At 45.8% G+C, this 27,873-nt stretch overlaps 1 protein-coding gene and 3 long non-coding RNA genes across 7 annotated transcripts; 3 read left to right on the top strand and 1 right to left on the bottom strand.

Moving 5' to 3' along the window:
• LOC122154288 lies at positions 1–6,321 on the top strand. The gene is made up of 3 exons (XR_006166176.1): positions 1–325; positions 1,229–1,400; positions 6,235–6,321. It is a non-coding gene; the product is annotated as an uncharacterized LOC122154288 (long non-coding RNA).
• LOC104366752 (acyl-CoA dehydrogenase medium chain) lies at positions 2,008–17,219 on the bottom strand. Of its 4 annotated transcripts, XR_006166174.1 has the most exons (13): positions 17,120–17,219; positions 15,072–15,171; positions 14,142–14,239; positions 13,963–14,032; positions 10,750–10,850; positions 10,583–10,663; positions 9,661–9,791; positions 8,385–8,493; positions 7,305–7,445; positions 7,132–7,227; positions 6,208–6,456; positions 3,538–3,696; positions 2,008–2,298 (listed from the first exon to the last, which is right to left on the bottom strand). XR_006166174.1 is itself a non-coding variant. In XM_042801630.1 (12 exons), the coding sequence occupies exons 1-12, from the start codon at positions 17,141–17,143 to the stop codon at positions 3,625–3,627; spliced, it is 1,272 nt and encodes a 423-aa protein (XP_042657564.1). In that variant the 5' UTR covers positions 17,144–17,219; the 3' UTR covers positions 2,358–3,624. The 4 variants fall into 4 exon arrangements, 3 of the variants coding, with proteins under 3 accessions (XP_042657564.1, XP_042657565.1, XP_032842850.1); XM_042801630.1 differs by lacking the exon at positions 2,008–2,298 and having other exon boundaries at positions 2,358–3,696; XM_042801631.1 differs by lacking the exon at positions 2,008–2,298 and having other exon boundaries at positions 2,358–3,696; positions 15,072–15,168; positions 17,120–17,215.
• Positions 9,802–27,844, top strand: LOC122154289. The gene is made up of 3 exons (XR_006166177.1): positions 9,802–10,385; positions 24,780–24,783; positions 27,833–27,844. It is a non-coding gene; the product is annotated as an uncharacterized LOC122154289 (long non-coding RNA).
• Positions 15,263–21,955, top strand: LOC116960162. The gene is made up of 4 exons (XR_006166175.1): positions 15,263–17,149; positions 18,926–19,026; positions 20,861–20,942; positions 21,847–21,955. It is a non-coding gene; the product is annotated as an uncharacterized LOC116960162 (long non-coding RNA).
• Positions 27,845–27,873: the final 29 nt, after the last annotated feature.

Consider the following 27,873-nt stretch of genomic DNA (forward strand, 5'->3'; position numbering starts at 1 on the left):
GGCCTGCGCGCCGCTGCCGTTCGCCCACGGGCGGGAACCGCTGACGGCGCCGCTCCGCGCTCACCCCCCTCCCCGCGCTGCGCCCGCCGGAAAGACCGGCCGCGCGCCGGGCGGGCTTTACTTGTAGCGTCGCAGGACCCCGCTAGGGCTGACCTCGCTAGCGCCTGTCCCGCGCTTGCGCGCCGCGGCCGACTGGCGGGTCCGCCGCCTCCGGCAGTGCGCTGGGCGCCCCTGGCGGGTGAGGACCCCGCGCGGCGCCTGAGGCGCCCCCTCAGCCCTCTGCCAGGGCGGTTGTGCCGCCCGGTCTGGCGCGCTGGGAAATGAGGTGGTTTGGTTCTTCCTCGGCTATTTTTGTTTATTTTTTTTGTTTGTTTGGTTGGTTGGTTTTTGTTGTTTTGTTTCTTTTTTGTTTGGTTTGGTTTTTTTGTGTCTTCTTTCTTCTATTTTTTTTTTTTTGTTTGTTAGTTTGTTTGGTTTTTGTTGTTTTGTTTTTTTTTGTTTGGTTTGTTTTTTTTGTGTCGTTTCTTCTATTTTTGTTTTGTTTTTTTTTTTTTGTTTGTTTGTTAGTTTGTTTGGTTTTTGTTGTTTTGGTTTTTTTTGTTTGGTTTGTTTTTTTTGTGTCTTGTTTCTTCTATTTTTGTTTTTTGTTTGTTTGTTTGTTAGTTTGTTTGGTTTTTGTTGTTTTGTTTTTTTTTTTTGTTTGGTTTGGTTTTTTTGTGTCTTGTTTCTTCTATTTTTTTTTTTTTGTTTGTAAGTTTGTTTGGTTTTTGTTTTGTTTCTTTTTTGTTTGGTTTGTTTTTTTTGTGTCGTTTCTTCTATTTTTGTTTTGGTTTTTTTTTGTTTTTGTTTGTTTGTTAGTTTGTTTGGTTTTTGTTGTTTTTTTTGTTTGTTTTGTTTTTTTTTGTGTCTTGTTTCTTCTATTTTTTTTTTTTTTTTTCTTTGTTAGTTTGGTTTTTGTTCTTTTTTTGTTGTTGTTTGGTTTGGGTTTTTTGTGTCTTGTTTCTTTTCTGTTGTTTTTTTTTTGTTTGGTTGGTTGGTTGGTTTGGTTTTTTTTTTTTTTTTGTGCGTTTACTGTTTTTCATTTGATTTACTTTTTTTTTTTTTTTCTTACGGGGAGGGCGGCGTTCAGGACGGGCACACCCGGGTGAGGTGTTTGAGGCGCTGCGCTTTCGGCTTTTTGAGTCTCGAGGGAGCGAGTGCTTGCATCTTCTCTTCTCTTTTCCTATAGGGAAGAATCCTCCGGCACGTCCCCAGTGTCGGTGTTCCCGCAGGTCGGGGAGAGATGGTGGGTCACAGCCGTTCATCCCTTCGTGGAGCAACGCAGACTTCCACCCGGAGGGCAGGATTTGTGCCGTCCAGCGCTGCATCCCCGCCGGGGCGGGGGGGTGCCAGGGGCTGTGGTGAGTCGTGGGCGTTTCCCCGAAGGGCTCGGGTGGGAGGGGGCCTCTGGAGGCCATTGGGTCCACGCCCCCCGTGCTCAAGCAGAGCCAGTTACACAGGACTGTGTCCGGGGAGAGTTTGAGTCACTCCCAGGTTGGAGACTCAGTGCATCTGCACAGCCCGTGCCGGTGTTTGACCCGCCCTCCCAGGAAAAAAAAAAAAAAAAAAAAAAAAATCGTTGCGTTCGGAGTGAAATTTCCTGCGTTTGGTGGGCACTGCTGAGGAGTGCCTGCCTTCCTCTGCTTCCTCCCCTCCCATCTGGTGGGGAGGCGCTGGTAAGCTCCCGCCGAGCCTTCCAACAGGCTCAGCAGCCCCAGCTCTTCCCCTCGTGGTCCCGGACCCACCGCCGTCCTTCGTGGGCCGATCCCTGGACTCTCTCCAGTACGGCACTGGACACGGCGCTCCGGGTGCGACCTCACCACCACCCAGCGATTTCCCCCCGGGGAAAGCCGGGGCAGGGGCGTCCTACAGCACTGAAAGAAGGGCCTGTCCAGAGGGGGGAAAAAAAAAAAAAAGCCTCCCAAAAATTCCTCCTTCTCTGAAAATGTAGTTAAGTATATATGCTGGTGGAAGGGAAGAATAGGTTTAATATATCAAGATTTGAAATCGTTCTTATGGAAAAGCTGCACACTTTCCCTTGAATCATCCTAATCGAACATTTACTTGCTGAAGAAGTGTAGTAAAAAAGAGGCCATGCCCTCTGAAGCTGATAGTCTGTTACTACTGGTTAGTATCTAATTCCTTCAAACAGACCTGACGCAGGCCTCGGTGCTGCTGAGCTGGAAGAGCTGCTTTGGGCTGTAGCGTAGCGAGAACTGCGGTGCAGCTGTAACATACTTCAGACACTGGACAATTCACCTGAAATACAATTTAAATAACGTGACAAGCGAAGGGAACGAAAGCAAACCACACCTCTCTGGTTATAAATAGGTTTTTTTTTTTATTAGAACGCAGCAATGAATGCTAGCGATAACATGTTGATCGTCTCATTTTTACAGTGAAGGACCACTGTGCTGTGAGGTTCTCATTCCTTGCCCTTTACTGTACTTGGCTGTTTGGGTATCCAGGATTAGAACAGCATTGTTATACCTTAAAATAAAGCTGTTCCCTACAGGTTCTTTCGCGTGGGATCAGTTAAGGTGAAAACATGTTTAAAATTTAATTATCATACTTCTTTTTTCCCCTCTGCGGTAAAAACATGTATCTGTATTTCTCAAGAGCTGTACTTAACATTCGTCCGTAGAGAAGTCTTGCTTAAGGCATGAAAAACCCAAGAATTTTCTTCATATATATGACAGGTTCCTTTGTGGCACAGGGATAAACACACTGAATGACAATTTCTGTCTTTGCTACATTCAGGTAACATGGTTAAGTCACTGAAAAGAAGCTCTATGAAAACAAAAACTAGTGTTTTTTTTTTTTTCATACTGACTCATGAACGTGTATAAAATGTAGTAATCTGGCTACCAGGTGAGAAAAATAACACCAATCTGTGTTGTAATCTATGAAAATGCATGTTTCTGAAAGGTCCAGAAGGCAAGATGTAGACACTTTCAATTTTTTTAAAAGATGCAAGTTTCTAGAGGCCACAAAACCACAGTGTTACGTTTATCTTGGCAAAGTGGTGACCTAGGGAGAGTGTACTGCAACACGGTATTCCTGAGGAAGCAGAACAGCTTTTTTAAATTTCCCTGAGATATACTAATTTCATATCTAACCAAACTCTAGTGATAAAACAGTGAGAGCAAAACTGTGTAATTTTAAAGAATACAGAAACACCTAAAATCCAATTATTTGTTACATGCTAGATGCCTTCACAGACACCAAAAAAAAAAAAAAAAAAGGTATCAGAATTTTGGTTTTAATCATAAAATTTTACAGGGAGGGTTTCTACCTCTTCTCCCACCAAAAGCCAAAGATTTAAGGGAAAGAGGGTGGGCAAAGGCAACCAATCACCTTGGAATTCAGAAACGTTTAGAAAATACCAAGATTATTAGTCAGAAGGAATGAAGTGAGGAAATTGATGGGGAGTACAGAAGTAGTGCTTAATTGTGTACACAATCAAAAGATTTTGAAGGAAAGGAGATTTTTCCACACCTTTCTAGTTGTATTGAGAAATGCACTCAAATCTTCCATGAGAGCACCAAACACTACAGCAGCACCAGACATGCTTGATACGTTTCTTTAAGCCTTGTATTTGGCAACATGTTCACGAGCTATGATCACCCTTTGAATCTGAGCAGTTCCCTCATAAATCTGAAAAGAAAAATCGCAATGACGTTAGCTGATCATTTTGAAAAATATTTTAGCAGATCTTTCTACACTTGTCAACCTTCATAGCACTAACCCAGCGTGGATTAGAAGGTGCAGAAAGACAGAGAAAACAAAAAATGCCAGTGTGACGTGAGTAACTACAGGGGGCTAAATGCACTAAACCACGTACAAGACACTGAGAGACAGCCTTGTTCTCTCAGATGCTCTCATCAAAACTCAGTCAGGTTCTCATGAAATTGTAACAGACATAGTGGGTGAAGAAGGATGGGGAAAATGTCTCACCTAGGGAAGGAAATACAGAGGTTTTACAAAGGAGGTTTTGAAACAGCGGGTGGAGGGGAGGAGGTGACCTGTGCTGAAAGGGTTATATTTTCTCTGACTAGCCTTTCAAGGCCATAGCAAACGTTCCCTTTCATCCATTTATTCCCACTGATCCTTCTTAACTAGTACTCTCTTCAACACAGTATTTATTTTTTAATTCCTTTTGGGTTTTTTAACCACATATTCTTGCATTTTCCTCTAGAACCATCCTGCATCTTCCCTCTGTTCTGTGTGGCTTGCTGGCAGCAAAGTCAGAGATAATAGCAAAGCACGTACGTAGATTGATTGCCACACACTCCACAGGTACGGTGCAACATGATTCAGGGGCAAGACAGTTTAGGGGTTTAAGTGTCTCACCTCCCAGTTCTGCCAAAACTTGCTTTGGCCAATTGCTCCAATGCATGCAAATTCGCTTTCTCTGCAGACGTAAAATAGGGATAATCTTCCCAAGGACCTTACAAAACTTTTAAAAAATGAAGACGCTACAACCTGTGGTCACGTTCGTTTTTTGGTTCAGAGGAAGTAGTTTGTTCCCGAAGTGAATTCTCAGACTGCTGCTGCTTATCCCTTACCTAAATTATTTGCTGATGAGGACAGCCATGAAACTCAAGTGTAAAGACATCAAAACCCACAGCCTTCTGCAGTAACCACAAGAAAGGTTTTGGTTTATGAGCCAGTGGGGAATAGTTTCAAGCATCACCGATGATTACAGAAGGGACTATTTCCAAATTTGAGAAACTAAGTTCTGTCATAGTAGCCTAGATCTGTAGCTGGACAGGAACCAGAGCAAAGCGTGGACATGTAAGGACATTACCAGTAGCAGAATTGTGTCACACTGTGAAACATCAAGTGTATGGAAGAAAAGAATGGGTAGAAAAGTTTCTATACACGAAACAAACGGCCAAAAGCATGTACCGTCTGGAATTGGGCAGTAATACAGGGAAGCATAACCAAGAGACATGGATGTAAAGCCTTTCCGACTAAATCCGATTAATTTGAACAATTTAAAAAAAAAAAAAAAAAAAAAATTGTACCTAGCCATGCATTTGTGATGGATCAGTGTAATGGAAAATCTAAATAATTGGAATCCTGTAAAGTCAGTCTCAGCTTTCAAATAAAATTCTAACCCTCCCACCCTCTTTCTCTAGAAAAGCATGGAACCTGACAGGAAAAAAGCTCAATCCTAACAAAGTTCAACTACTCATTAATTTCCTCACTTGCAGGAGTGCAATTAGGAATAAGAACCTTCAGATTCCAGACCAGTGGTTTTTCTGACCTTAGATAGAGAAAAATTCTCGGCTAGTAAGAATAGTTTTAATTTTAAAGTCAGCTGTAAGAGAAATGTCAACTACCTAGAATCTTAGAAAAAACAGCTGTTATAACACATTATAGATCATGGTCCACACGCCTTTCCTGAGGTCATTTATTTTGGTATGTTTTATCTAGCCATTATCAATGTCCAAAAGAGGTGAAAAGATAAAGATTACCGGGTTTGCTCACCACAATTAAATCATTCTTGCCGAATAAAGAACTGTAGCATAGTATATGCTAAGAGGAGAATTATGACATTGAATAATTTCTTAGTAATAATGCTACAGGAAATGATCTGGGGATTAGGGGTGACTAAACATGAGTAAATATGAGCATGTTTAGTTCTTTTTTTTTGGAAAAAAAAAAAAAAAATCCTAACCACTCCAGGCTGTGCCACGCATGCCAGGTAATTAATCTGTGATAATGGTAATATCTCAGCTGAGGCAATCTGCCGTTTTATGATACCAGAGTTCAGAGCACAGCAAGAAGTGATGACGAGATCAGCTTTATACATAAACCATCTCCACTTCCAGAATACCAAAGCAAGCACTGCTATTTTGATCGCTGTTTTCTACGGTGCTTATTTTCTAACAGTTCAAAAGCTTCCACGTGAGGAGTCCAAGCACTTCAAAGAGTAACCACATCAGGAAAAGAAAACCGGACCGCTGAATTTATTTGTGTTGTGTAGGTTAAGTTGTTGAGCTAATGCAATTTTGTATGCAAGAATTTGCCTGATTTGAGTGTGGAAGAATGACTGCTCTCATCCTCAATTTTTTTTTAATATGTGCACATTGTGATTTCAACTAAGCAGCCATTAGTTTATTTCATATCCAATGTATGGATTACGATCCTTTTACTCACCTGGTAGATTTTAGCATCTCTCATTAGCTTTTCTACAGGATATTCGGTATTAAATCCGTTTCCTCCAAAAATCTGCACTGCATCTGAAGCGACTTGGTTTGCCACATCACCCGCAAACGCCTTTGCGATGGAAGCGTAGTAGGTATTCCTGCGGCCGGCATCGACTTCCCACGCAGCCCTCTGGTAAGCCATCCTCGCCAGCTCCACTTTCATCGCCATTTCGGCAAGCAGGAAAGACACCGCTTGGTGCTGTGAACGATGAAATAAACCCAGTCCACACGGCCCACTTACAAATCTGTGCCCTCCAAGAAGAAGTCAGTCTTCTTAATTATTTGCTAATTCAACACGCTCCGGAAGCTGTGCCCGAGGAGTTCTACAGATTTTGGGTCAGGCTCGCAACCGTATATTGAATTAGACCTTCAAGTTTTTAATTTTAAAGTGCACTTAATCACAGGGGTTAAGTACTGAAGTTGTGCTTTACTTTTCATGAGATCTGTACTTAGCTTGCTGTTTATCTGTATTTCTTAAAACCTGGTAAACAGTGTGACAGGCAATGTGTTCTATTAACACCACGAGTCTTGGTTCAGGTACCTCACAGAGGTTTTCTCCTTCCCTGAAAATCCCTGTTCATTACAGCTGAAGAACTTCTGTATGTCCTGACAGTACATGAGTTTCAGGGTGTTGGGTGGTTTTCTTTGTGATTTTACTATTATCATCAGGAAGTTACAGAAGAATCCCAGGAGTCACTGCCTAGCTAGGTTTACTTAGATAGTGCTGACCTATTGTTTTGAAAACCCAAGTGATGGCAGAGATTTAATCAATCACCTGTCTTAAATATCAGGGAAGGACCTTGAAAATTCACTAGTATAGCCGGTATGAAAATGGAGCTTCTTTGATATATTTATTTTTAAATATTTAACTTACTTCAACAAGCAGTTTCCCAAAGGTTTTCCTCTCCAAAGCATATTTAGTAGCTTCATCAAGTGCTCTTTTTGCTAACCCAACAGCACCAGCTGCTACCTGGATTTAAATACAGCACAGAATGAAAATGAGAAATTCCTATTATATTTAAAAAGTAACTTATTTCTGATACTTACAGGTGGTCTGGTCTTATCAAAAGCTCCCATTGCAATTTTAAAGCCGGCTCCCTCAGCCATTAATACGTTTTCTTTCGGAACTCTTACATCTTCAAAGACTATACCTCTTGTATCAGAGCAGCGCTGACCCATATTCATTTCCTGAAAAGGAAAGTTTACAGAGGTGCAGCTTAACTGGATTCTTCCAGGATACAACACATTTTCATTCTTTTGTTTACTAAAAGCATAAAATAACCTTTTTGTTTACTAGAAGCATAAAATAACCTTTTTTTTCCCCCCCCCCCCCCAAACACTACAGTTTTATCTAAAAATCACCCTACTGACAACAAAAACTAGTTTTGCATTTACAAACATGTCCTTAATTTGTCAAAGCTGGACAGTTTACTTCCTCTGAAATCAATTCTGTAATTGTAATCGCTCATTTGTCTTTTTCTAGTTCAACTGTATCCTTTGAGATAAAAGGAAAGAACCTAATATGCAGGCAGTAGTAAAATACAGATGTACTACAAAAAAACCAAGTAAGTAAGATTTTCAAGTTTTAAAATACAGAAAACTACAAAAAAACAAGTAAGTAAGATTTTCAAGTTTTCAGATTCCTAACATTCAGTGTCTAGTTTTGCCTGCTACTAAAAACAGTACTTTGTTTTCTTCCTCTGCCTGCAAAAGAGAACTAGAACCAGTGTCTCTGAGGCCTATTCCCTGAGCAGGAGTAGCTGAAATTAAAGCACACTGTGTGTTTATGGTTAAAGTTGTCCACCTTGCTTCTTGCACTCGCAAGGCGTACTGCTTCACGTTAATTGGCACTTCTCAATTAAAGGATTCTCAATTCTTTCGCAGCTGTGCAAAGTCATCTTACTGCAGACCATTCTGAATAATTCCTTACCCGAATTGATAAAATCATAATTATTAAGTATGTCTTATGAGTAGTTTCTGTATGCTGTGGAAAAGATGACTGTACATGAACAAATGAGTGTGTTCCGTTGCTTAACAGTCTTTTTTCTTTAAAGGCAATTGGTTGCATTATTAGTTTAGAAGCGGAAAATAATTCCTGTCTCACCAAATCAGAGACACGCTCTTTACCTTTCTTCCAATTTGGATTCCAGGGCTATTTGCTTCCACAATGAATCCAGTAAAGGCTTTGCTTGCAGGAGCTTTTGGGTCTGGATTGGTACGAGCTAGCAAAAAATACCTAGTGTAAAACAAAGATGAGGGGAACCCATTTATCCTCTCAGTTAAAAATCAGATACTTTTTTGGCTGAAGTTCAATGTTTTTATGTGTGTTTGTACCATGTAATAAATTTATCAGTAATTAACAACCCTTTTTTTCTTGGCCCTTCCAAAAAAACCTGAGAATGAGAAAGGAAGTGTCAGTTCACCTCTTACTGTAAAAGTCAAGATTTAATTGAATTCCTTCAGATCAGCACTGGTTCTCCACCTTTCCTGTGTACTGTTAGTCTTAATATTGCAATCAGCTTCACAAATAGTACTAAAAAAAACTATTCACAGCACATAAGTAAAAATTATGGCTTAGGAAATACGGTATTGCACACAAAATGTTATCCTCTCGATTTCAAATATCTTAATTTTATTATTCTAAGTTTTAAGTAAGTTTTTTCCTGTTAGAAATGAAACAATTATAAATCACATTTATGATGTCCAGTAACATCAAAAGATAACTGCTGGATTCTCTTTAAAGGTTCTGCCTCAAACAAGGAAATAAATAACAAGAATTTATACGTAAATGTATAAAGTTTTTCCTCTTGAGTTAAAAACAATTTATGTTTGGGGGATGAGCATGATCTTATGCAAGAAACGTCTGTATTAGTAAGCACCTCCACAGACGCTGCAGCAAAATCTGGACACTTGGAAAATGTCTTCCAGTAAGAAAAAAATGTAACACTACAATCCTAGAGTTTTTCTATCCTCGCTGAAAGCCAGAGATGTTTCTGGCAGGCTCAGATGCAACTGATCTCAGTCACCACAACCACAAGCAAGGTGACTTGTAATGTGAGCCTCTTGAGTACTTTGCAAGTTAACTCTTTCTGTTGCTGCCCCTCCCTGAAGAGAAAGCAGAATTAATTTTCTTTGGTAGAAGCAAAAATTGAGAGGTATCCTTGGATGGAGCTGTCATGTTGTCACTCAGTTTCCTTTTTAGGCATTGCACAGCCCTGAGACTGCTTTCTCATACCTCGTCCTGAGAAACTGGTCACGGATTAAAGTGTAGAGGGGTGACCATAACCAGTGTTCAGATTTGTAACAGCTCTTTCAAGGCAACACTAGTATCTAGCTTGGGGACACACACGTCACTACAGAACAGAATTACAGAAAATGGAACGCGAGTCAAAAGTCAACACACCAGTTTGCCTTCCCACCATTTGTGATCCACATCTTCTGGCCGTTAATAACATACTCATCTCCTTTCTTCTCAGCCTTTGTTTGTATACCAGCCACATCGGAGCCCGCTCCAGGTTCTGTTACACAGTAAGCCTAAAAGAAAATGAAATACAAAATCTTGAGGAATAAAAGCTCTGTTTTTAACCAACCATTAATTATTGCAGAATTATGTGCACCCAACTGATCTGTAAAAGTTTTAAGTGAACTGCATGGAAAACCCAAAAATAGTACATCGAAAAAAACCAACAACTGTCTGAGCAAGAATCCAAACATGTATGGGTTAATTTTCCTTCTAAATCCATAACAATACTTTAAAATGTCTTTTAATGATAAGCAGCAGCATTCTGTTAACTTTTAATAAGTCATCACTTCCTTATGCTTCACAGACTCTGCTATGAAAGCTGAGGATCCTTCAAATCTGAAAATAAGAGCAGAGTAACACTTTATGGTTACCAGGCTCTTCATTTTATGAGGCTTAGTTGTTCAGATTTTAATGCATTGCATATGAATCTTTACTTCCTTCTATGTAACAGACACTGCTTAGGTAATATTTAAGATTCATAAACGCGGTTTAACGCCCAGCCGAGCTGAGTTTGTGCGCGGAAACCTTGCATTTTTCTTACACACCTACAGCTTCTCTTGAAAAGGAAATAAAAGGTATTAATTTTCAATAAGTGACTTAGGATGGTTTTCCAGGTTAGATCTGTTGTTTGCTTATTGAACGCATCTAATTCAATATTCCCTGACTTTCAGTAAATGCCACTGTTTATCTGCAAACCAAAACAGGTTATGTTTTGAGCAGACATCAGTGTTTTAAAAAACAAAACAAAACCATGATTAATACAATTTAGGAACAGTCTAGAGCGTTCCTAAGTTATACTTACACACATCATTGGCTCCTCTGTCATTCTTCCTAAATATTTTTTCTGCTGCTGCTCATTTCCTGCAATGATTACTGGCATTTGCTGAAATAAAATATTTAGACTGTTAATCCATCTTTTTAAAGGACACAGTCTCTAGTTTAAAGGAGGTAAGAAAAGACAGAACTTACCCCTAGGGAGTTTGCCTCAATGGCAGTTTGAACCCCTGTACATCCATAAGCTAACTCTTCCGTAATGAGGCATGCTTCAAAACTGCCAAGGCCGAGACCACCTACAGTTGAAATATTTCACTGACTAAAATGAGTTTAAAGTGGAACGTATTAGTGGCTTACAAAAATCAATTATCAAAACCATATTCCCCTGTGCACTGTGTTTGAGTAGACATTCCCATGCAAGCTTTTAAAATACTGTTTTGTCAGATTAGTAACAGATGATTTCAAAGTTACATTTCATAGTTCCAGGGCGATTGTGCGCTTGGCGTGGGACACGCCGCACCAATGGCAAGAACATACCACTGGGATCTTTTGGCTACTTTACATCTGACAATTTCCTTCAGAGTTCTGAGGAGGCAGAGAAAGGGCCACAAGGGCTCCTGAGATACCACAGCACATAGGAATAAGAACCAAAAACCCAGTAACCTGTTTCTGATAGAGGCCAACAGTTTAGGAAGTGCATAAAACCAGAGGAACAATACAGAAATACTTCTTCAAAATATTCTTCCCTGCCTTCAAGGTGACTTTCTCAGCCAAAAGTTTCTTTGGTATCTTTGTTATGACAGACATTTCTTCTGCGAACTTGCCCAGTCTCCTTTTGAACCTGTGTACAGTTTTAGCATCAGTAACATCGAGGGGCAACGAGTTTCACAAATTAACTGTGCACTGAGTGTAGAACCATCTCCTTTCATATATTCTGAACCTGCTGTCTGCTGACTTCATCTGCTGCCTTCTGGTTGTACCGCAGGGGACGAGGAACTGTCAGTCCCTTCTTACACGCTTCACCTATTTTAGGCATTTCTCATACAGAAGGTGTTACCTATGTTTTATCACATTTATCCTCCTTTTTGGAAACTCCTCCATTTCCACAATTATCCTTTGGAGGTGGAAGGATGGGACTGTAGAACAAGTAAGAGAGGCAAGTGCAAGTCGGATTCAAGCAGCAGCATAATTAGGGCTGCTGCTTTTTTCTGCATTCCCTTCTTAATTTCTGACCTTAAATTTATAGCTTTGACCACTTCTGAGTATTATGCTGACATCTTCACAGAACTATGTATTATAACCCCAAAAATACAGGTTTTTTTCAGAGTTAGTACCTAGTTCAGAAGACACCATTTTATCTGGGAAGACTTGACTGCTTCCTTCCTTGTGTGCATCACTTTTCCTATTTTGAGTTTCATCTGCCTTTTTAAGAGTCACTCAGTTTCATGACCTTCTCCTAGAGCTCTTCACACCGGCCCCATCTTTTCTATACCGAAGAACTTTTGTATTATCAGTTAACTCTGTGACCTCACTACTGACCTCCTTTTCCAGATTATTTATGGATCTGCCAAACAGCACAAGCACCAGCAAGACTGTGCTGCTGAGTTTTCCACTACGAAACCTGACGAGTTTTCAAATTAATTTCTGGAGTTCAAGCATTTTATACCAACCAGGCATCCCTTGTTCGCACACTTCTTAGCTACTGGGGGTTGGACCAGATGATCTTTAAAAGTCCCTTCCAACCCAAACGGTTCTGTGATCCTACTTCAAAGAACTTCAATTATTTTTTTGTGTCCTAACTTCCTTTTAGGAAGACCCTTTAGGAAGACTAATTAGATGACGAGGCATTTGGCTATTTATCAAGCACATATCATTTATATATGTTTCTTTTCCGAGTTAAGTAAAGGTGGCCCGTCCACCTGGGTCCAAATTGGTGAAAATTTAGTCAAGTCCAATTATTAATGTCAATTTTGGTTTTAAAGACGCGCCAAAAAAAGAACAAGGCCCCACCTACTATGTTAGAATTCCAGTACTCTGATCATATTCCCACCTGATCTAACCCCGCCATGATCCTTCCATGTTGACTCTTCCTACCATTTTCTTTTTTTGAAAGTAATACAATGCACAGATATTACAACTACAATGTGATAATACAATTAAACATTTTCTACAGTTCTTACTTTACTACTAAACATGTAAATAATGTCCACAGAAGAAACCAATGCACGATTAGACAATCGACGTGCAACTTTATCCTGCCGAGAACTAGAGAGTCCTAATTCCATTAACAAGTTGTAATTACCCTGCTACCACTTGCCTCGCGCCCCCAAGGGAAAGCCCATAAATTTAATAGTTGTTGCATTAGTCAGTTCCTGAATCTGGTCTTCCAAATGCTGATATTTCTTAATTTTCTCTTTTGCCTCATCCTCTAAGGATGTTTCCTTACTTTCATATCTAATGGTTACATCTACTACTATTGCTATCTCTTCTTTTACAAATACCAAATCGGGTTTAAATAATTCTTTTTTTCTCATCTCGAATCAATGGTTCTTGGAATGCTATCCATTCCGTTTTCTTTGCCTCCTCAATTAATAATTCACAAATTTGGTTATGTCTTTTTATTCTAGCATCTTGCACCGCCGGGCAGTATCCAATGATAAGTGAACAGCTCTCAATTTCCACCCCACAGTGACGACACGATCTCACTTACGTCTCTCCTACCCCTCACTAGGAATTCTCTCGTGGGGTGGACGTTGGCCCGTAGTTGTAAAGCGGTGACAATCTTTCTCCGAGGAATGCCCCTGTATCTTTCTAGCCAGCTGTTACTGATCTTATCCCTCTCAAAGTTAGCAATCCCACGGCCCTGGGAAGCTAATTTGGTCCACTTTATAAATTCCTGCTTACGCCAATCACTAGGTTTCAGAAATACGGTCTTAGGAGGTCACCAGGACCCAACTCGGGTCCCACAGAGATGGAATCTTTTCCTTATTTTCCTCCCACTGCCAACCTAGCACATCATGTATATGTGACCCTCACAATTACTCCTTTTATCTCTTTGTTCCTTAACCTTGTGTATTAAATTTTTGATCTCATCTCTGCGTCAGAGACCAGATCAAAATACGACCTTCTAATTTCTCTGCCTCATCAACTGACACAGTGCACCAGGGGAACATTAGGCAACTGTAATCACGGTAGAGCATCTGGTCATAAATTACTAAATCTGTGATTTATTTGTTGCCTGATTACATTCACCCCTAGTAACATTTCTATGTGTCAACCTGCCTACTAATTCAGATTACTCAAGTATACAGCTGTTCACTTTATGCAGAATACATAATTACACGTATAAATCTCCTCTAAGGCCTTTTCTGTGTTTTATTTTACAGATTAAAAAGAATGTTCACTTACCACAGCTTTCTGGTATGTGTGAATTTATAAGACCAAGTTCCCAAGCCCGTTTTATGAGCGGAAAAGGATACTGAAATAGACAGGGAAAATCACTGTCTGATTCATCACAGTTAACATCTTAAATTTTATACAGGGTAAGATAAAAATATATTTTTTCCCCTACTGTATGGTAGGTTTACCTCTCCAGTTTTGTCATATTGTGAAGCAACGGGCATAATTTCCTCCACAGCAAATTTACGAGCAGTAGCTTGAAACTCTTTCTGTTCATCAGTAAGTTCTATTAAAAAAAAAAAAAAAAAAAAAAAAGAGGGGAAAAAACGTCACAAATTTTTCTGGTTGTCAGACTATGAGAAAACAAGTCTCAGTTCCTTCCAGGACAATCCAAACCACCAGGACCAACCTTGATAGCCTCTGCATTAACCAAAGCAGCTCAACTCCCTCCTTCTCTCTAGAGAAAACCTCCATTCATCTCTAATCGACGCCTACAATACACTTCCTTACTTCTGACAAAATTTATTCAAAAAATGCTGAAAATGAAGTAGGAGGTGCCATGTAACATAAAATGTACTACCAAAAGAAGCATGCTGTGCTAATTAAATGAAGGAGGAGATGGAGGCAGGTAAATGTTCCTTATTTGACGATTCTGATTACTCAGTTTCAAACATCTAGCTGCTGACCCCCTAAATTTGCTTTTACATATATAATATGCCAAGATGAGGATGAATTTCTTTATAACGTTTCTTTATAACCAACTTCAACTAAGCCTACATACAGTTATTTTAACGTTTTAAAAGCCAGTGTGAGATAATTACCCAAAGCTAAGGTGACTTTGGCAATAAAAAAAAAAGCTCAAGACAGACCTTAATTAAAAAAAGATGAAGCTCTCATAAATGTCACACACATACCTGGCTTTCCTGAGCTGGAGAAGAAAGTAATTTTGGTTTTTGAATATTTTTTTTAAAAAAGGATAGAAATCTATTCAGAATAAACACCTTCATTGTAAATTCATACTGAACTGTAAAATAGTTACTTTGCTTTGTTGTCTTTTTTTCCCTAACTCTGCAATTTGTCGTTAACTGTTTATTTCTTTCAAAAACTGCAATACTTACCAAAGCTAAAGCCAGCTCCGGGTTTGCTCGTATGTACGTTTTGAGCAGGTTTACTAGACCAGGATCTCCACCCACGCCCTGCAACAGTCCGGAGCATCTGCTGAAGAAAAAAAGAACATGAGGTGCAAGACCTTTGCAGCTCAAGGCTCATAAAGCCTGACTGCAGCACAACTGCACGATGAAACCTGAAGAGCACAGGCAAGAGTAAGTATCAACACAGTGAAAAAAAAAGTATTTTCAGAGAATACCGAAAGCACCTATAAAGTTAAAAGGTGAAGAGATGCAGAAAGACCACTGCTGGGCATAGAAGCATTGAATACTGAACTGCCGAGCGTGAGTGTATTCATAGTTCAGGACTGTATTTTCCAGTAGCAACGTGTTCTTCATTTGGAGTTTTCACAAGCCACAGCCATTATAAAATGGTATGTTGCTTTCTTACCTAGGTTTTACCTTCTCACCTAAGCTTTCTTACCTACCTGCCACCACCCTTATGTAGAAAAACAAACCGATCTAACAATACCAACAAACATCTAGAAAGAACTCGATCTTCCCAAACACTTTATACCTTATTTTATCTGGAAACAGACAAGAAGAAGATGGGGTTGAAAAAAAGCCAGGTATTGTGTTTGGTTTGTGTTTTTTCTTCCTTGAGGGTGATCCAGACATGTAGCTTTGCCACCAAGAAGTTTTGTCTAAACTAGAAAAACTCCCAATTTCAAAATAACACTCAAGGTGATACCCTACACGAAACTGTTACCGGGAAGTGATAATTAATTCACTCTCTAAGACTCAATTTTGGAGTTTTAGAAAGCAGGCATTCTTGATTACAGCACTGGACACACAGGGGAGAGCTCCTCCTAATGCGTGTGTCCGAAAACAGAATCAACAAGCATTTATACTACCTTAATCATACACATTCATTGCATTTTTATCCTATTCCTAACTTTTCCAGGAATGCAATAGCGTATGTTAATGTCTGTTGGAGGCTTCTGGTGGTCGTCGGGGGTTCTTCAGGTGAAGGCTCGTAGTCTTCTTCACTGTCTCTGCCAGTTGACCCTGACTGCTGCCTGTGGTCACGTAGATCTTGTCCCTCCAGGCTGGCCTGGTCTGGTTGTTAATTTGCAGCTTCATTACGTTTCTTTGCACCTGCTACTACAAGGCCAAACCGTCTCAAGATCATCTATGAGTTCCTTATCTTACAGTTATTCTATTTCTCAAACGGTTAGTATTTGTTCTGCAGCACAGTGGTTAAAACAGCTCAAATTGATCCTAATAATTCCGTTCTACAAATATCTATTTTCTAATAATCTTCGTTCACAGGTATCAAAACAAGCTGCCACGTTTATGCTAGGGAACTGAAGCCTATCATGGTTTTCATACCTTGGTGGTGTGCGAGGCCAACACTGAAGGTTACTCTGGAAAAAACCCCCAACGCTCCCCCAACAAACAGAAATATGGATTGGAATGGGGGGAAGGGGGGTGGGCGTCGTACCTGGAGGTGGCACAAAGGGGTGACAAAGAACCGCGGTTCACGAGAGGATTTGGGTGACCACCTGCCCGCTCCATCAACCTCCCTGACCCCGCGTCCTTCATTTTTACCCCCAAATCCGGAGCGACTCTGGAGCCGGGGGGGGGGGGGGGGGGGAGCGGGTGTGTGTGTTACCGGTGCTACCGCGACCCCTTGTGTAAGTAACACTCTGAATTCCTAACGGGAACGTTAGTACTTCAGGCAACCGCTTTTACCGGGTGCGCGCCGGGAAAGGCGGCGCCGAGGCCGTGAGGGGAAGCGGGCGGGAGGGGCCGAGACCCCGCGGCCTTGGGGTCCTCGGCCGCGGCGCGCCCGCCCGCCCTCAGGCCGGTAATGGCGGCGGCCCGCCCGCCCTCAGGCCGGTAATGGCGGCGCCTCGCCCTCCCGCCCTCAGGCCGGTAATGGCGGCGGCCCTCCCGCCCTCAGGCCGGTAATGGCGGCGGCCGGCCCGCCCGCCCTCAGGCCGGTAATGGCGGCGCCTCGCCCTCCCGCCTCAGTGTCTCCCCCCGGAGCCCCTCACCCGGCTGGCTCCGCAGGCGGACATCTTGTGGTGAGCGGCGGCGGCTCCCGAGCATGCGCGGCCTGGGCCGGGGGGTGTGTGTGTGTGTGGGGGGGGGGGGGGGCGGTGCCGGGGAGAGGCCTGCGGGGCCCGCCCCGCCCCGGCCGCGGGGCCTTTGGTTCACCGTGGGCCTCGCAGCTTCGCGGTCCCGCGGGGACGTGGCTGCACCCGCTCTGCCGCCTGTACCCGGCCCGGGGGGGTGTGGGGTGTGTGTGTGTGTGGGGGGCCATACCATACACCCGCTTCTGGAGGCGAATCGGGGCCGGGGTTGCCAGCCCGCCTCGGCCTCCGCTTCGTTTTTTTTTTTTTTTTTTTCCTTTCCCTGCACGGCGTGTGCCCGGAGTGAGTCTCGTTCTGGCAACCTTTGGGGCTCGTTACCGCAAAATAATTAAATTGCCTGGCGTAGCTAGGCTTTTAAAATGAGTTTTTAGTACAAAGCTTTAATGCCAGTCTGTATTTGGGACGCCAGAGTGATGGGTGCGGGGTGGAGCTGTGTAAAACGCTGTTAGGGACAGGCCTGGTTCTGGCCGCTAAAGCAAAATTACCTGCAGTGTTCTGAAACACGCTTTTTTGGATAGTATCCTGTAAAGCAGTGTTATTTCAGTCTTTTTTTGAACTAACACTTCTAAGAGAAATGGCTACTTTGATTTCTGTGCGAACAACCTTTTTTTTTTTTTTTTGGTATTAATTTTTTAACAGAATCGCCAAAATACAAAGCCCTTCTCTGCCAGCTGGATTTTGGATAGCATTTTATTTTGTGTAACAGGTCAAAGTAAGGTGTGCCAAATAGTTTTAGCGCCGTTATTGTCTTGTTGTGTTTGAGTCTTGATCTCTTGGTTTGTTACTGACAGCTGTGAGCGCTGATTTTGCACTTAATGCAGCAGAAACACTTCAGTAAGAAGCTAGCTGTGTAAGAGGTATTTTTTTGGCACGTATGTCAGCAGATTAAAAAGAAGCTGACTGTAATCTTGCACAGGCTTCGTACTGACATGACTCCAGGCATTTACTGACTTAGTGACTGCTGATTTTCCACTCCAATATCAGTGGATTTTTTCTTCCTCTACTTTAAAGGTAGTTGAATAAGTTGTAACCTTACATTACTGAAATATTTCTTGAAGATTTTCACATGTTCTTCCTGTTTTAAATGCGGTCTCAAACACATGGGATTGTGTGGCTTTGGGGCTTTTAAATGTCAGCTCTCAAGCCCGTGTTCTGTGTGCCACTTTATAGAGGGTTCTGCTCCATATATCATGTTTCTGACTATGGTGTGGGAGTTTAATTCCCGAGCAACTCACTTTCTATTAATGTATTATTTATCTCCTGTTTGTATGGTTTCTGCATACCTTGTATCTCGGTATTCCTCAGCTGATCTATCATCACAACAGCCATGTGATGTAGGGAGATATGTTAATCCCATTTTACCAATAAAGTTTTTAACAAGTTTGGGTTTTTTTTTGATGAGGAGCCTGGGTTTTACTGTGGGTACGGTAACTAGAATCACACGCCCAACACAGTTCTAGAGGCAGATAGGTGGGTTTAGTATTTGTATGGAAAGGTAATGGCACAGGTGATACACGCTCTCCTGGGTAGCAAACAACTGCAGCCGAGTCCGGTGCCTGAACACCTGTAAGGATGCCACATACTAAGGAAATTTCCTGGCTGCGGGAAGACAGTGCTCAGAATCAAGACCTTATTTCTAGGCACCTTCAAGATTCAGATCCATCGTCAGTTCGGTAAGCAACCAGCTTTTATAATTTGTGACAAAAGGAATGACCTGGTACACAGAGGGTGAGACGGTCCGGCTGTGGAAGGGGAATTACGCTGGCTGGAAGCAGGAATGCCAGGGAGGAGTTTCCTTTGGTGAGGAGGTGAGAAGCGGGCCGGTCTAGCAGCCTGTCCTGGAATGCAAAGTGAGCTCAGGGCCCCCAGACTGGGGTGCTGATGCTGGCGGGGTGGGTGCTGGTCCCAGGGCGTGCCAGGAACAGGCTCCTGCCCCACCTCTGCATGTTCCTGGTAGAACCGCTTACGGTGGGTAGGACTCTGCCCCATGCGTTGCCCATTCTTTTATTTAAGCACAAACGTGTTTAGTTCACCTCAAGGGGTACGGTAAGAAATCCCCAACGCTGCTAAATATTCAGGAAAAGAGTGATATGAACAATCTGTCTGTCCTGGGTTGAGTGAGTGGTGGAGTTTTTTGGTGGCAGGGGAGGGGGCTATCGGGGCGGCCCCCTGTGAGAAGCTTCTCGAAGCTCCCCCAGCTCCACGTCAGCTCCACTTCTGTTTGGGAAATTGAGCCAATCGGCTGCGCCTCTGCGATAACGTATTTAAGAAGGGACGTGGTGATGGGCAGTGGGACTTGTGAGGAGGAGTTGCTGCAGCTGCATGAACACCAAGGTCAGTGGAGGAACGGAGGAAGAAAGGAGGGGGGAGGTGTGCCAGAGCAGAGACCCCCCTGTATCCTGTGGTGAGATGGCACCCTGCCACCCATGAAGATCTACGGTGGAGCAGACATTGATTTACGGCCTGTCGTTCCTGCTCGGCTGATCAAGGTTCTGTGCCCGAAGAAGGCCGGGGTCTCGTGGGAAAAGGTAGCCCCGCTGCTGTAATTCAGTGCTGGGAGGATTGCAGCACGTGGGGGAGTCCCACGCCGGAGCAGCTCGGGAAGGGCTGCAGCCGTGGGAGAGAATCCAGTCGGAGGAAGTTAGTGACCCATGACGGAGCAGTGTGGGGAACACTGCGGCCCATGGGAGGAATTCAAGTCAGAGAAAGTTTGTGGAGGACTGTCTCCTGTGAGAGGGGGACCACGATGGAGCAGGGGGTAATAAGTTTTGGACACTCCCCTCACCGAACATGAAGGAAGTGGCAGCACTGACTGCACCCCCCATTCCCTGCCCCTGCGCCACTGGGGGAGGAGGTAGAGATATCGGGAGCAGAGCTGAGCCCGGGAAGAAGGGAGGGGTGGGGGGAAGGTGTTCTCAAGATGTGGCAATGCTTCTCACTGTCCTACTCTGGTATGTGTTGTTAGTGTCTGTAATAAATGTATGTTCTTTTTTTCTTCCCCTAACGAGTCTGCCTTTTGCTCATGATCATAAAAGGGGGATTTTCCCCCATCCCAGTCCTATCTTGGACCCCAAGCCTGGCTCTCTGTCCCTTCTCATTGCCGGAGGGGAAGGGAGAGAGAGGTGCTGCATTGTGGTTGGCTGTCAACCAGGCCTAAACCACGACACTGTCAAAGCCTGAGCCACTTGAACCTTGAGTTTCCAAGTTGTTTACCTAACAAATGACAACAGGTAGAAGTTTGTCAGGTGCATCTAGCATTTTTAGCCTTTCTTACAGAAGGAAACACAGCATTTCTCTTTCCTTTTTATTTCCTTGAACTCTTGTAGCAACTCTAATGTACTTACTCACTATTCCTCTGTTTCCTTTTACTACATTATGAACTCTTCAGTCCATTGCACTGTTAGACTAGAATCCCCTCTTTTATACTATCACAATATCTGATGCTTGTCACTGAAATGTATAAATTAGCAAGTAAACACAATAAGAATACTATATCATGCCTTGAAGCTAGCAACTCTAATCTAGGCCGAGGTGTTATTTTTTCAGTAGTAATTATGTTTTACAGTTTGTTTTTTGTTGGTGTGTTATTAGGAACAAGCAGTATTCTAGCACTTGCTAATGAACATTTCTATTCGATTTTAGAAATGGAAAGCAACTTGAATTTTCTTCAGGGATCGATGTGGTGCAAGTTACTGAAGCTACTGCCATAAAAGAACATTCGTAGGTAGCACAAATATTACCTCATTCAAATTTGCAATTACTTTTTAATTATAAAGCCGTATCTGCTCAAAGTCTTGGAGGCTTTTAATTTGACTTCTGTAGGTAAACACATCAAATATTACGATTTGCCATGTCACAAAAGGGTACTGAGTTACCTTTCTACGACTATCTAACTGTACTATAAAGGAAAAGAAGGGACACATACACAGAGCTCGAGAACAAATAGAAACCGTTCAGTTGCGTCTGGTGATAATTTTGGCTCGTCTGGCTTTCTGAAGACAAGATCAGTGCAAGGCACGGCAGATAGCTTCTGCATCATGCCTCAGAAGAGCAATCACCCGCCCTGATTTTTTTCAAAGAAGCATGGTGAAACTTGCTTTAGGATTTTTCAAGACTACCCCCTTGAAGGAACTGTTACTTAGACGACTGTGGCTTTAACTTGTGCGAAATAAATGAGTTAATCATTTAAAGAGATGCAGTGCAGGGCAGGCTCTCTCTGTGTAAAGGAAACACCCAGGACGTTTTAGCACTAAATCAGTTTTAGTCGTCCGATTGAAACGTGCAGATCAGGATGCAAACCCGAGGGTCGGGGATGTAGGAGGGGGGCGGTGAGACTCTGCAAACCGGTGAAGGAGCGGAGCGGGGGGGAAAGGGGCTGGGGAGAGCAAGCCAGCAAAGGAGGGACAGAGAGGAAGGGGTGCAGCAGGGGCCAGCTGTGGGGAAAACAGGGAAGCCCGTGCCCTCCTTGGTGAGCCCTGTCCCTGCTTGCCACAGCCTGTCCTGTCTTCTTCCTACCTCTCATTTTATCTACCTCTTAAATCCCCTGACTTAACGATCTCTCTGTAGAATCTCACTCTATCCTGTCCTGTCTTGGCGCTCTCACTCTCCCCCTCTCTGTCCTAACTTAGTGCTGCAAGGACGAGGTGCCAGCTGGTGGTGAGATCTGTGCGGGAGTGAAAATTGGTGCCGGGTACCGGGGTGAGCACCGCTGGGCTGAGTGAGTGGAGTTCCAGTGCAGCTACCGGAGTGAATTCAGGGATCCTGGTGGTGGTGGTGGTGGGGGGGGGGGGTCCCAGTGCAACTGCCGGAGCAAATGGGAGTCTTTAATCTCCAGCCACTGTGGCGTGAATGGCTGTGGCAGGCCGTGTGACTGTCTGTGCGTCCTGTGCCTGTGTCTGTGTGTCTCTGGGACACGTGCTCGGCTTTGCTGCTGGTTGAACAGGCAAAAGGGGAAAGCAGCAGCTCTGTCCCTCGTCCCGGGCAGAGACCCCCAGCTCCCCGAGGGGGTCCTGGACTGGGTTTGCTGGAGTCAGTGGCAGCTTCCAACGTCCCTTGTCACCCCGCTCTGCTGCCGGACTTGCACAAAAACTCCCTCACCTCTGCCTGGGTGCCCAGACCCAGCTCCTGTGGGGGGAGGATCATCTCCTCTGCAGCACCAGCCTTGCCTAATCACCAGCTTTCCTGAGCAGAGTTTCTCGGTCCCTTTGCTCCGTGCCGCAATGTTGGATGAACTACATACTTGCCTTTCTCTGGGTATCAGCAGGGAGCGAAACGGCACGGACAGACCCGCAGTGAACAGCTCTCTGCATCAGCTCCTTCTCACTGAAAGGGCCGAGGTGGCTGAGAGGTGCCAGCAGTGACTCCTCGGGGTCTAACAGGGACACCGTGACCTCAGAGCGGCCGCAGCTCGGAGACAGGCATCATCTTTCTTCTCTGAATTGACCTCCCTCCCGCCGTTCCTGCACACCGCACCCAGACTTCACTTCTGTGTTCTCCGTCCCCTCAGCGCCGGACCAAGGGCTGACAGCACGAGCACATCAGCTGTTGCCAAATCAATAATCTAGCCACCCGCCAGCCTTCACTGTCCATCCCGGCTGCGGTCCCTTGCAGCCCCCCGGTCCCCCCACAGCGGGAGAACGTCCTGCTCGTGAAGCTGTGAGCTCCGTCCTCCTCTGGATCCTTTTGCAGGTGAACGTGGCTCTCCCACCAGGAGCTTGACCAGGACGGCGACCCAGGACATCCCTCTCCCCCTCCCCAGGGAAACCATCAGGCCAAGGCGTGTGCTCAGACCGGCCAGAATCCCACAGCCGCACGCACATCCCAGCCTCTGGCAGAGCTGCTGTTCCATAACTCACCCCGCAGGGAGGCTCCTCCGGAGAAGTCTGGCTTTTGCTGCGACTGAGCACAAGCGTGAGGAGGGAGGAGAGGATGGGCACGTCCGTCCAAGCACGGTTATTGTCCTGCCAGCTTGGAGAACGGGTTTGAAGATGCTTGTCTGCAGGGCTGGTGGATGCAAGACTGCCGGTGCCCCAAAAGACCCTCCTTCTAAGTTGTTTTGGGGGCAGAAAGAGGAGAGTCACTGGTGGGGGTAGGATTGGCGCCCACGTCTGCAGAGCAGTGAGCGGGGAGTGGTCCATCCGCTCAACCACCATCACACCCCGGGGGGATCACAGTCAGTGTGGTCCAGCTTTGGCTTCCCCCAGCACCTTTGCCAAGAAGGTGCTCAGCTGGGACAGATCCAGACCGTCGGCCAGCACACACACACCCCCCCCCCCCCAGCTGCACAGCCCTGTCCCGGGGGGGACTGAACCATCAAGCTTTCGGTTGTTGGCCGCGAGTTCTCACCTGCTGCACTGCACAGCCCTGGGGTGAAGGGGTCCTGGGGTGCACTGTGGCTGTGGGGACAGTCCCTGGTGCTGCGGGAAGGGGAGGGTCCCTCAGCCAGCCCGCACCCCTACCCCCCAGGAGAGGGGAAGCCATCCTTTACTCCACCCCAGGGATGCTGGCGGGCAGGTGGGTGCAAGGGGGAAGCCTGGTGCCTGGATGAGGCTTTGCGGGCACTCCCAAGCCCAGGATCCCCTCTTTCCCATCCCGTGGCCCTGCCACCGCCCCGCTTCTGCCATCAGAGCCCAAGGCACCTCCAGGGGAAAGGCACTTGCCGGCCTCTTCCTTGCTCCTGGTGTTGCAGTCGGGGACAGATGTGACACAGACAGACTGGGTGGCAGGGGTGGCACAGAAGGAAGGATTTGCTCCTCTCCGTTGACCCACCTGCGGTGGCAGAGACACCGGAGACTCTGTGGTGCAGCCCTGTGCCAGGACCAGTCCCCAGCTGAGACACAGCCCTGAGTTCTCCGATCCCAGCTTGCAGCCTCGCAGGGGGCTTCAAGTGCTGCTTTCCAAACGTGCTGTCCCCAGCATGTGCTGGTGCACGGGGGGATACCTCTCCAGGTGCTGGACTTTTCACTTCAGGACTTTTCAAACAGAAGAAAAATCTTTTTTTCCCATCCTCCAAGCTCAACGACCGTCCAGCCTGATGAGCAGGCGAAAAGGCAAAAGGGGCGGGAGGCTTTCATGGAGGAACAAGAAGCCCTGACGAAATGCCGAAGCGAAAAGGAGGCCCTAACGGAGTTGAATCTGGCAAGGGTTGTGAAGGTCAACAAGAAAGGTTTCTATAGTGTTGTGGTTTAGGCCTGATTGGCAGCCAACCACAGTGCAGCACCTCTCTCTCCCTTCCCCTCCGGCAATGAGAAGGGACAGAGAGCCAGGCTTGGGGTTCAAGATAGGACTGGGATGGGGGAAAATCCCCCTTTTATGATCACGAGCAAAAGGCAGACTCGTTAGGGGAAGAAAAAAAGAACATACATTTATTACAGACACTAACAACACATAACAGAGTAGGACAGTGAGAAGCATTGCCACATCTTGAGAACATCTTCCCCCCACCCCTCCCTTCTTCCCGGGCTCAGCTCTGCTCCCGATATCTCTACCTCCTCCCCCAGTGGCGCAGGGGCAGGGAATGGGGGGTGCAGTCAGCGCTGCCACTTCCTTCATGTTCGGTGAGGGGAGTGTCCAAAACTTGTTCCCCCTGCTCCATCGTGGTCCCCCTCTCACAGCAGACAGTCCTCCACAAACTTTCTCTGACATAAGTCCCTCCCACGGGCCGCAGCGTTCCCCACACTGCTCCGTCGCGGGTCACTAACTTCCTCCGACAGGATTCCCTCCCACGGCTGCAGCCCTTCCCGAGCTGCTCCGGCGTGGGACTCCCCCGCATGCTGCAATCCTCCCAGCACTGAATTACAGCAGTGGGGCTGCCTTTTCCCATGAGACCCCGGCCTTCTTCGGGCACAGAACCTTGATCAGCCGAGCAGGAACAACAGGCTGTAAATCAGTGTCTGCTCCACCGTAGATCTTCATGGGTGGCAGGGGGGGGCCGCCCTGCCGTCTCCCCACAGGATACAGGGGGGTCTCTGCTCCGGCACACCTCCCCCCTCCTTTCTTCCTCCGTTCCTCCACTGACCTTGGTGTTCATGCAGCTGCAGCAACTCCTCCTCACCAGTCCCACTGCCCGTCACCACGTCCCTTCTTAAATACGTTATCACAGAGGCACAGCCGATTGGCTCAATTTCCCAAACAGAAGTGGAGCTGACGTGGAGCTGGGGGAGCTTCGAGAAGCTTCTCCCAGGGGGCCGCCCCGATAGCCCCCTCCCCTGCCACCAAAAAACTCCACCACTCACTCAACCCAGGACATATAGGTACACCCACAGCAGAATGAACATCACTAATACAGAAGCATTTGACGCTGTCCCACGTGACATCCTTGTCTCTAAATTGGAGAAACATGGATTTGACAGATGGGCCACTTGATGGATAAGGAATTGGCTGGCGGGTCGCACTCAAAGAGCTGTGGTCAACGGCTCGATGTCCAAGTGGAGAGCGGTGACGAGTGGCGTTTCTCAGGGGTTGGTGCTGGGCCCGGCGCTGTCGGTGACACGGACAGTGGGATCGATGCACCCTCAGCAAGTTCACCGACGGCACCCAGCTGTGTGGTGACAGGCTGGAGAGAAGGGGTGCCATCCAGAGGGACCTGGGCAGGCTGGAGAGGTGGCCCCGTGCAAACCTCGTGGAGTTCAACAAGGCCAAGGGCAAGGTCCTGCCCGTGGATTGGGGCAATCCCAAACACAAATCCAGGCTGGGTGAGGAGTGGATGGGGAGCAGCCCTGCGAAGAAGGACTTGGGGGTTCTTGGTTGACAAGAAGCTCAGTGTGACCTGGAAATGTGCATTTGCAGCCCAGAAAGTCAACTGTGTTCTGAGCCAGTCGCTCGCCCAACATCTTATAGACTCGTCTAGCTGTGTGCTGGGCAGTTTATCCAGAAGGACACTGTGACAGGCAGTATCAAAAGCTTTGCTAAAATCCAGAAACCCCACGTCCACTGGCTTTCCTTGGTCAACTAGATGGATGACCAGATGTCACTGTCACGTCCTACGACCGCTACGTTGCCATCTGCCAACCCCTGCACTACGGGACCCTCCTGGGCAGCAGAGCTTGTGTCCACATGGCAGCAGCTGCCTGGGGCACTGGGCTGCTCATTTCTCTCCTGCACACTGCCAACACATTCTCACAACCACTCTGCCAAGACAGTGCTCTGGACCAGTTCTTCTGTGAAATCCCCCAGATCCTCAAGCTCTCCTGCTCAGATTTCTGCATCAGGGAATGTAGGATTCTTGTGGTTAGTGCCTGTTTGGTTTTTGGATTTGGGTGGGTTTTTTTTTTGTTGTTGTTGTTTTCATTGTGCTGTCCTATGTGCAGATCCTCAGGGCTGTGCTGAGGATCCCCTCTGAGCAGGGACGGCACAAAGCCTTTTTTCCACCTGCCTCCCTCACCTGGCCGTGCTCTCCCTGTTTGTCAGGGGTTTATCTTTTGCTTACCTGAAGCCCCCCTCTTACCTGCTCCCCATAACTAGACCTGATCGTGTAATTTCTATACTCTTTGTATATGTGCTACTTCAGATTCATAAGGTTCCCATTAGCCCACTTGGGCTCCCACTGTATCTCAGGAAATGCCAGGACTAAGCTTTCTTCACATCTGTCTGTATTCCTTTGTGTTTTGTTTTGGGGTTCGGTGGTTTTTGGTTTTGGTTTTTTTTTTTTTGTTTGTTTGTTTGGTTTGGTTTTTGTTTTTGTTTTGTTTGTTATATTTTAAATTTTATTCTTTGCTTTATAACTGGGATAATGGTATTGTTGGTTTCCTACCTGTATATTTCTTGACTCAAAAATGTCATATACATATGAACCTAGGCTCCTTGTTTAGATAAACACTATAAAGAAACCAGCAGAAAATGGTCTTAGCTCCAATAGCTTCACCTCTCCTCTGGAGCTTGGGGCCCAGCCCCAGCAGGCAGAAGGGGCTCAGGAGCCCAGGGCCCAGCTGCCCCATGGAGGAGCAGCCCCCGTGGCCCTCGGGGCTGCCCCTCGCTCCTCTCTGCTGCCTGGCAGCTGGGCTGCTGCTTCCCTGGAGCCACGGCCAAGGTCAGCAGCAGGACGTGGCCTTGGCAGGGCTGGGCTCTCCTCACTTCCACGCCGTCCCGCTGTGCCCCGGCAGTTGTGTCACCCCCAAGCTCTTGTGTAGCTTTTGACAGTCCCCGTGTGTCCGCAGTGACATCCCTGTGGCTGCAGGCAGGAGCAGGCCATGGGAAGCACGGTGTCGGAGCTGGCCTCCATGCCAGCACCCCCATAACCAAAGGGGCTTCTCAGGGCAGGGCCAGAAGGCTGGATACCTCTTCCCAAGCTGGTGTTGGGAACACCCCCAAGGAGCTGCTCCTTCATAAGGACTTCTGCTCTTCTGAGCTTCTTGATGGATTCGGGGGGACAAACTCAGAATCCTAGTGGGATCTGTTAGGGACCAAGTGATGGACAAAGACCTCCTTTCTTGGTTGCACATGTCCACGGGGACAGCAACTGATCTTTGATTTACGTGCCTATGCTGTCCCAGCTGCAGTGGGGTGATGGCAGATGCCATTCTGGAGAAGGTTGAGGAGCTGCTGAGAGAGCTCAGGGGATCTCCGGGGGTAGTATTGAAGTTCGGGTGGGCTGTGAGTGCTGCCTCATAAAGTGAGTGATCATCCAAGGTGGAGTCTCCTAGAGGAAATGTGAACCT

This window comes from Tyto alba, unplaced genomic scaffold (assembly GCF_018691265.1).
Source record: "Tyto alba isolate M040663 unplaced genomic scaffold, T.alba_DEE_v4.0 Super-Scaffold_37, whole genome shotgun sequence".
In the NCBI taxonomy this organism is placed as follows: Eukaryota; Metazoa; Chordata; class Aves; order Strigiformes; family Tytonidae; genus Tyto; species Tyto alba.